The 10,387-nt window shown below is 31.1% G+C and overlaps 1 protein-coding gene across 1 annotated transcript in view; it reads left to right on the plus strand.

Annotated features, from left to right (window-relative positions):
- The window catches only part of LOC106468447, an 81,791-nt gene that overhangs the window by 10,786 nt on the left and 60,618 nt on the right, over positions 1–10,387 (plus strand). The window contains exons 4-5 of the mRNA XM_022396784.1: positions 6,111–6,247; positions 7,047–7,147. Of these exons, the coding sequence (XP_022252492.1) occupies positions 6,111–6,247; positions 7,047–7,147 (238 nt within the window). The remainder of the gene's footprint in view (positions 1–6,110; positions 6,248–7,046; positions 7,148–10,387) is intronic.

Below are 10,387 nucleotides of genomic sequence, written 5' to 3' on the forward strand. Positions count from 1 at the left end.
TTTTACAATTACATATAAGGGAAGCAACTTTCCATGTCCTAAGATAACCTTTCATTAATCATGAATTTATATAACTTCCATTAGGGGACGGATACTACAGCTAGTACGAGATATAACGTATTTATTGGCTCATTATTTGTATCATTCTAAGGAAGTTATGTGTGATATAATTATTTTTTTCATGTGTGTTCATTATGTAGATATCACACTAAGGAAATTATGTGTGATATAATTATTCTTTTTCCATGTGTGTTCATTATGTAGATATCACACTAAAAAAATTATGTGGAATGTAATTCTCTGTTGGGTTTTTATAGTGATCAATGTACTGTTGTTTGGATTGGAAGACAGTTGAACATACTGAATTTTTAGCTGTTTATACTGTTTGGTTAATAGTTTGATGAGTTCTGCAACTGATTAGCAGTTCTAAATTGGAGATGGCTATCCCTGAATCTTGAGATATCTGACCTGGCCACTTAGCCTATATGTTGCATAAGATAATCCTTCAACTTGAAAATATATTGTATCATACAGCAGTATAGTTCTTGTTAGTGTTTGTGTTCATTGTATTAATGACAATAAAAAATATCACGTTGTTTAAATCTTCTGTGTGTATGAGTGGGGAAGCTATATGATAATGATGGAGTTAGACATTGTTAAACAAGATTTTTGTTAGAAAGTGATAAAAACACAGTAAATCTTTATTTGAAATTATGATGTGGACTGAAATATTTAGAGAAGATACTGATGATTATGTAGAGAATTTTTTTGATAAGAAAAGAGGGAGAGAGTTAGAAGAAGAAAGTGTTGTTAAGGTTAATGGGATTGTTGTAAACTGATTTGTTTGTTTACTGATGGCAGAGGAGAGTGGAAGAAGTAAAGTCAGAAAATATAACTTGGAATTGAAGGGGAGACATAGAAAAAGTGTTTGGTACACAAGAGAAAATGATTTGGAAAGAAGTGACGATAGATAAAAATAAATACCAGAAGTAAAGTTTAGAGAAGATTACTATGGTTTGGAAAGTTGGGGAAGAGAGGATTAGGGTCAAAGGAGAAGAGGAATTGATTGTTTTGATTGATAATTTAGAGAGCAAAATAGAGAAGTAAGTAAGCACTGAAAAAATATCAAAGAACTGGGGAATAAGGAACGAAAAGATTATATTAAGAGAAGAAAGGAATTGCAGAAATTATATCAAAAGATATAAAAAATAACAGAGAAAAGAAAGTTTGGGAAGAAGTAAAAAATAATAAAACAAGGAGTTTTGGAAGTGCTGAATATCTTCAAGGGAAAGAGGAAGGAGGATGTTCAAAAAGTAATTATTTAAAATAGTAGCGAACACTTTAAAAGCTGGAGAAGAGAGAGTTAAATTGTAAGAGGAATAATGTAGGAAAACTGTATATTTGGCAGACAGAAGAGAAATTTGAAAAGCATTTAAAAATTTGCCAAAGGAAACCACTCACTATGAGATGGGGAGATTGAATTTTATAAGGATTTAATAAAATAAATGAAAATCAAAATATTGACAACGATGAAAAATATATAGGAGACAAGTGTGCAAAGAAATGGAGATGGGCAAATACTCAAATTGTAAATTGGGAAGTGAATCGAAGCAGGGGCAAAAAGTATACAGTGATGTTACTAAATGCAACATAAGTTAGTGATTAGAATGTTGACAAGAAGGCTTAATGGATGGTTAGAAGGAAAAGAAGTAACAAAGGAAATTCAAACAGAATCTTAGAAAATCAGAGATAATACATTTGCCATGAATCTAGAGCCAGCAGCACAGTCTTCCCAAAACTGTTGCAGAACAGTTTAAAGATGGTACTTTTTCATAATGTAGACAACTAAATAAACCTTAACACTACAGGAAAAAGGAAAGTCATTATTAACCTGAAATGAGACCCAAGATATTATTTGCCAACTAGGAAAACAACACAAGAGATTACCATACTAGAATCTATCATACTCTCAAAAATAGCAAATGCAAAGAAGTTCTTCAAGGCCCTTACAGACAAATAGAACATATAATTAACCACAAAATTAACAAATTTCTAAAGAAACCCTTTATCTCTTAAAACAATGCCAAAGTTAGAGTCAGGTGGTCAGTCAAAAATCCATAAGTCTGATTTTCCTCTTTGGCCAATAGTTAGTGTGATTGACTCACTTTCTCACAAGATTTCAAAGTTTTTGGTTTCCATTCCATCCCCACATAAGGGTCACTTCAGAACTTAGTCCAGTTTCTTCAGAATGTACATATCAATCAATGACCTCCTTGTAAGTTTAGACATCAGTGATCTCCTCTTTTTTTTCCAAGATCCCAGTCAACAAAACTTTCCCTTTGACCACAAAGAATTTGCTTAATAACACCATACTTACCAACTGTAGTGATCTGAATGAAGACACCCTTATGGAACTTGTTGCATATAGACCACTGACTTCAAATACAAGACTGTTTCTTTAAACAACTAGAAGGTTTAGCAAAGGACTCACTGATTTCTTCCATCTTTGCAAATATTTAGATAGAAAATTTTGAAAAATTATCACTTTCAACCACAATCTTTTCCCAGTCATTTTATAAGAGGAATACTGATGACAAATTTATTATGTGGCCACATGGAGAATCTTTAACTCCTCAAACCCGTGTGGACACTGCCAGCATTCTGCCGAAAATCCCGATTTACCCATCGGATTGTGACAGCATCCAATAAAATTTATGCCCTTTGGCTGAAACTAATTCATTCCATGTTATTACCCATTTTTTATAAATAGACTGGAAATTTGATAAGATACAGGGATAATTATTAGGACATTGTGAAAGGAAATGAACAGAAAGTAGGAAAAAATATTGAGATGCTTGGACATAAAAATGCAAAAACAAATACCAAATAGCTAATTAGGACAGAGTTAATGGGGTTAAGAAATTGTATAAGTAATTTAAAGAGTTTGTGTTCAAGAATAAAGGGTTTATAATGTAAGAATAAGTGAATTATTCTTAGTGTATGTGTGTTATACATAGGATATTACAAAAGGTATGCTTGTTGTTAGCTTGTGTGTGTGTGTTCATTATGTGTATTTCACTAAAAGTGATGCTGTAAAAATATAGTTTGTTGTTTAGTCTTTATATGAGCTTGTATACTACTATTAAAGAGGTTGAGTACCTTATATCAAAAAAATTTTGGAATCTCACCATGTTGTTATAGTTCATGTAACTACTTCTGATCATGCTCTATCTGATGGATGTACATCTTAAATAACCCTCTAGTATAGTTGCCATTGTAAAAGGCTCAGTTGTAAGGTTGTCATTTCCAAAGTACACTGTTACTCCCTGTCAAAATGCTGTGCTGATACATGCCATTCTATTGTGAGTTTATATTGGCTGTAGTTATCAATAACTTTGTTATTTGCATATTAAAATTATTTTTAATATAATATAATCAACCCTCTGTAAAACTGTGAAAATTATCTACTTTCATTAGTGATTCTTAGCTCTTATAGAATTGGCCTGGTGTAATCTGACTGTTGGACATTTTTTTTTTCATAGCATGTTATTTTACTGTAGATTAAGAGAGAGTGTACTCCTGCAAATCAGGATTTATTCATTGGAAGTTCTTTCTTCTGTAGATGTATAATAGTACGGAAATTCTGATCCACTAGAACTAAAGAAGGATGATTTTCATGGTTATTTTATTGTAGTCTTGATATATTGATAATCATTCAACCTCTGCTAGTGAGCTCTGCTCACTGTATATTACTTTCTGTACCCTTATTATAGTAAAATATGTTAACGTTGTATGGTTGATGTTGAAGACTAGGAGCAGCTGTGTTTTAGTTTCAGTTGAAAGCTTGTACTCGCTCATTTTGGCTAGAAGGTTTTTGTTTTGTAGGAATATGTTTCATTCCTCTGTAATGATATTCTGATGAAGGTTTCCTTTTTGTCACTCAGTACTTTTGTCCTTTTATATCTCTTAGTTTGTTATTCTAATTTCTGTAATAATAGGTTTCAGATTGAATTTTAATAATCAAATTTAAGGCAAAATAATTCCATTGTATTGCCCTTCATTCTTATTCTTTTTCCTTCAGTGCATAAGTAAAGTTATCAATATGAAACTGAGAGTGCAAGAGATCAGAGGATTAGGATGTGGAAAATAATAATAATGCATGTGTTGTTTATTCATAGGGCATTTAGTTTTTAGATGACTTTAGTTATCAGTTTATATATTTGAATTAATATTATCTATGAAAACAAATATTCAACCTTAATTAGGGCTATAATGAAGGTTATATTTTGATCTTTGAAGATTCCAAACATGTTACTAGAGTAAGATTTGAAACTTTGGTAATACTAATATTCATAATTTACTGATGATTTCACCATAACTAGTAGTTTATATGTGATTGAAAAATACCTTTTCATTTTACAGGTAATCCATATAAATGAAATAAAACATTCACTTGTATTTAAGAATATGTTATATGTAAGAGTAATCATGCTTTTATATTTAAAATAAAAATAAAGTATGCACATTGTTTATGTACATGTACTTTGTGCAATACCCATACAGCTACATACAGTAATTTGCATTGCAAGAACATCCTTTTGTGGCCAAATAAAAGAATTCCAGCTGACTTGAGAAAAACAAATGTATGTAACATTTACCCTTTCAAGCAGGTTAACAGTCCTAGTCTTTTTAACTTAAAATTGTTAATTAATTAAAGATACTTAATAAACATAATGATAAATAGACAGCAAAACAGAACAGAGAAACAATAACAGTTTGAATAAATAAAGACCTTCAACTATAATTGAAAGTCACAAGTGAGAGAATTATTATCAGTCAGATTATTTTAACAACATTATGTATTAGGCATAAAGTACATTTTATTGAAGCAATGTAGTCACTAGATATACCCCCACACTTCACCATAATTGTCTGATCCAGTGCACTGAAGGAAATGTTATGTGTTTCTTAGTGGTGTGTGTTTTTCGTTAATACAACTATCCTTAAGTAATGGACATTATACAGATCAAAATATTGAATTTTTTATGTCAGTGACATTTAATGAATGATTGTTTTTCAAACATTGTCAAATGGTTTTTATAAACAAGAAAGAAAAAAAAGAGACACTGCTTGAATGCTGCCTGATGAACTGTTGAGTGTTTAGAACTATCTTTGAATTCCTCACTACCGAATGAACCTCTGAACACAGTCATAGCCTTAATGAGCTTTATCTGTAGTGATTCAAATAATTTCTCTTGCAATTTCATATTATATGTGTAACATTTAATGTTAAAAATAGACATTCTTTAAGTGTATGTTCAATATTATAAGTATTCTGAAATGTATGTAAGCAATTTATAATGTAGCTAATTTTCTAAGTTTGGATGATAAAAGATTTGCATTGGAAAGTCTCCAATTTTGCTTCTATAAAAAACAAATTCCAGACTTAATTTCTAGTTTGAATTTGTTCTGTGCTTATTTGCTCTGTCAATTAAAATGATCTCCAAGGTTTTTGGTTTACTTGTTTACAATGTAATTAAGGCAATCTGGATTGCTTAAAAAATCTGTCAGTTTCAATGTAAACATACATTTTTGTTCCAGTTATACACAAACCAGAAAAGTGGGTATGTTGTTGTAATAGTCTTGTTTGTGTGGATTGTGAGAAGTGTATATTATAGTGATTGAGTATTTTATACACTTAACCACAAGTTATAGTTATGCAGTTTTCTAACATAAGTTATACACAAACCAGAAGAGTGGGTATGTTACTGTAATAGTCTTGTTTGTGTGGATTGTGAGAAGTGTATATTATAGTGATTGAGTATTTTATACACTTAACCACAAGTTATAGTTATGCAGTTTTCTAACATAAGTTATACACAAACCAGAAGAGTGGGTATGTTACTGTAATAGTCTTGTTTGTGTGGATTGTGAGAAGTGTATATTATAGTGATTGAGTATTTTATACACTTAACCACAAGTTATAGTTATGCAGTTTTCTAACATAAGTTTATGCTTTTAACAAGTTTTGTTTTTTTGACATTAATATACTCAAAAATAAAACTAATATTATATATATACATTATATAAAGCTACTGATTTTATTTTAGGCCACCAAATATACAGCGAGACAATCAAGCCCAAGTTACATTAAAGGGGTGGGTTTTTAGGCTTGAGGGAGGACCATTGAGACAGTGGAGGAAAAGATGGTTTGTCTTAAGTGACTACTGCTTGTTCTTCTATAAAGGTGAGCTTGTTTAAACATAAGGTTAAAAAAAAACAACTGGTTATTTGTATTTCAAGAAATAGCTTCAGATCCAAGAAACAGTACTTCAGAAATATCTATTTAAATAGCCATGTATTCCAAGAAAAAGTAACTTCAATTTTGGCATCTTATTTCAAGAAATAATAGATTAGCTGTGTTTTTTAAGTTTCACTGTTTTTTGAAAGTGTGATTTATCCTAGGATTCTAAACTTCACCTGTTGATAATGTTGTGAAAGAAAATGTGAACTTTGTGTATTGAAGTTTGTGGTTTTTATGATATCCATCTGTTCTCTCTCTTTTTATGAGTTAGACTGTATGAAAAGATTCCTACATCATATGTATGTCACTGCTGTTTGCTGTTTAATTACTTTTAAAAACACATTCCTGTAAAATTGGAACTGTTCATGGTAAAGTGTGAAAAACATGTTAAATATTCTACTGTATTATAATCTACTGATTATAGAATTAAATATTTTCTTCTCAGATCCATAAGGAATTGTTTACGTAAATGGTAAACAATTATGCTATACTTAGTTTCAGTTATATTTAGTAAATGAAATGTTTAACTGAGATTATTTGTTCTTACTTTTGTAATACAATATTAGAAAGAACCTTCAAATCTCAAAATGTTATAATTTGTTGGCATATTTTTGTAGACAGGCTTACTGTAATAATGTTTTTAGATTTTAAAGACTGAATCTGCATATTTATATTGGTTGTTCACTGAAACTTATGTTTTACTGTGTAGCTCTTATTAAGCAATATGTTTATGTTTTATTAGATCCTGAAGAAGACAGACTTCTTGGGTCTGTCATTCTGCCCAGTTATAGAATTTCACCTTGCTCTGCTGATGATAGAATAACAAGAAAATATGCCTTTAAAGTGAGTTTTTTTATTTTATATAATAAAAGAGTATTGTTAGTTTTAAGAAGTTTTGAAAAACTAACCACCCTAACAATTTATGAGTGCCTGATATGTATCTGTAGCAACCTGTGATCGTGGCCATGATAGCAAAGAAGAAGAGTAAAAACATTTCTTAAAATGGAAATATTAGATTTAATAATTAGCTTTACTTTATTAAATTTAAAGGTATTGTTATTATTATTGTTGCATTACACTTAAATTGTACCTATTTTATTGTTGAAAAAAAGCTGATGTTTTAGCTCAGTGAAATAGTTTATAGCAGTGTTTTTTAAATGGTGGGTCACAAGCAGGTTTCTAGGGTCATCATGAGTTGTCTGCTTTGAGTCAACATTTTTCTTTGGAGTCTGAAAGGTGCACATATCACCTTTGTTATGAACTACGATGAACTGTGTCAAGAAACATCAAGAATTGTTTCATCCTTGTAGAGATGATGGGGGGTCGCAGTGACCAAAGGTCGTCTGGCAAATTTAGCTAAGGAACATTGGTTTCTAGAGTTGATGATAATTTGGTCATATTGTGATAGAGTTTATTTAGTCATAAAATACATGTAATTGTAGAATTCATATTGCCTTAATTACAGGGGACGGAGGACGTTGAAAAGTTAAGCTCTTATACTCAAGTTATAGATTTCTGAAAGCTATTTGATATTATTTTTATAATTTGTAGTATTTGGGTTAAATAACAAAATAATAACTAGATATAATAAGATTGGTAAATAAAAGTAAGACGGTCAAAGGTTTAAGTTAGAGTTTAGGGGTGTAAATTATTACTACAATGTGAAAATAGGCTTAGTACGTGTAACTGTACTTTAGGCCTAGGTATATTTCAACTTACTGGTAAATCGCAAAACAGGATAAATACATTGTTTTATTAAATAATTGCAATCTAAAAACTAGTTTATTGTCTCTTGGTGTTTTAAGGATTAACTTGTTTACTTGAACTTAGATCCAATAGTTTAAATTCAACTTATAGATATATGTAGGTTATAATATAAATCAGGCTAAATACATTTTATTATTAACGTTACATATATTGTTCTAAAAATTATTAAGTTCTATATAATTAAAGATACGCTTTATTACTTTAGTGTGAATACAAAGTAGTGATAAAAAAAAGACATAATTGATTCTTAAAAGTTAGGCTTCATAGTAACAGTGTTAACAATAGACTACTGGTATTTGGTATTGAGTATTTATTTTTAGTCTATAAGTATAAATACAATGGTTAAGACTAGTGTAGGAATTAAGCATTCACAGTTTGTTAGGTGTAATGGGTGCAATGAGTGGGTTTTATTTTGGAGCTCGGGACTGGAATGTACTTTTAAGGAAGCTGGTAACGAAGATGTGCAATTTTTATGCAGAGTTTATAAGTTGGATGAGAAGATAGAGGCAATTATGATTAAAGTAGAGGCAATAGATAAAGACAAGTATAGACTGTGGGAAATGGCAGAAGAATTTGAAGAGGAGCTTAAGCTTTTACATGCAAGGGATACATCAGCTAACAATGACTTTCAGGAAGTTAGAAAGAATACTATTACAGTAAAAAGTAGTGAATTTAGTTATTATGAGCCCATTCTGTTGAGCAACAGGTTTCAGCTATTAGAGGGAAGGAAAACAAAAGGGTCATAGAAGGATGTGGATGATAAGGAGGTTATAGTTATAGGTGATTCCTTGATAAGGCATGTGGATAGAATAGTCTGTGGGGTAAATAGAGTGAAAAGAATCAGATTATGCTACCTAGGGGCACGGGTGGAGGATATAACTGACAGAGCAGGAGATATAATAAACGGGGCAAGCAGAGATGCAGTGTTTGTGGTGCATGTAGGGGCTAATGATATAGGGAAATGTAGATCAGAGGAGCTAATTACAAGGGGTTGATAAAGGTATTTAAAGAAAAAGGCCATAACTTAATTTTGTCAGGGATTCTGCCCAGAATTAATTGTGGGGATGAAGTTATAAGTAGGGCTAAATGATAGGCTTAGGTTAGTATGTGAGGATGAGCAAATTGGCTGGTTGGACTTGTGGGATCAGTTCAGTGGAATGGATGGTTTGCATTTAAATAGAGTAGGGTCTGGCTTGTTTTCTAAGGCTATTAACTCAGATGTAAGGGAAGTTTTAAACTAGGACTAGACAGTGATGAGGACCAGGAAAAACTAAATGCAAAAAAGAATAAAAGGCAGAGAAATGTTTAGCATAGGAAATGAGTATAGAAGTAGTTATAAGTGTAGGCTTAATTGTTACTATTGTAATGCTAGAAGTATAAGAAATAAAACAGATGACTTTAGAGCACTGGTAGGAATGGAGAATTTTGATATCATGGAAATAACTGAAACATGATTAAACGCAGATGATTTTGATGACAGAAATTTCTTTGAAATACAGGGTTACAGGCTATTTGATAAGGATAGTTTACTAAAGAGGGAGGAGGAGTAGCTTTATATGCAAAATGTGAGTTAGATCCTGTTGAAGTTGAGGATACCAAAGATAATAGCAAGGAGATTGAATCCACTTTGGTTTATATTAGTGGATATAAAGGGGTAAAGCTTTTAGTGAGAATTTGTTACAGACCACCAAATGATACTGATTAAACTAGTGAGAAACTATATAATGAGATTTCAGCTGTTAATGAAGTCATAATTATGGGTGATTTTAATTTCAGGCATATAGATTGGGAAATGCTGGAGTCAAACCGTGAGGGAGAGAGGTTTTCTGAAACTGTTCAAAATGGTTTTCTTCACCAATTAGTCAAGAAACCTACTAGAAACAATGCTATTTTAGATTTGTTGTTAACTTCACATATAAAATGATCAAGAGGATGGAAATTGGGGAACATCTGGGTGCAAGTGATCATTGCTCTATTAGGTTCAATGTTCTGCTGCATATGAAAATAAGGAATAATGATGTTTTGGTTACAAATTTCGAAAAGTAATCTTTGAAGGGATTCAACGAGAATTATCTGTTGTTGTGAATTGAGCAGCTGAGTTATTTGGAGACACTAATCAGATGTGGACAATTTTTAAAGATAATTTTATAAGTATTCAAGGTAAACATATTCCTTATAGAAAGAAAAGGGTAATCGCAAGTAAAAAAATAGGTTGGCCCACAAAGAGTATAAGAGATAAATTAAAGAAAAGCATCAAAAATTTAGAAAGTTAACTTTATTGGTATGACAGGAGAGTTAGAAGATTATAGAAGATCA

Source organism: Limulus polyphemus, unplaced genomic scaffold (genome assembly GCF_000517525.1).
Source record: "Limulus polyphemus unplaced genomic scaffold, Limulus_polyphemus-2.1.2 Scaffold3011, whole genome shotgun sequence".
NCBI classification, from domain to species: domain Eukaryota; kingdom Metazoa; phylum Arthropoda; class Merostomata; order Xiphosura; family Limulidae; genus Limulus; species Limulus polyphemus.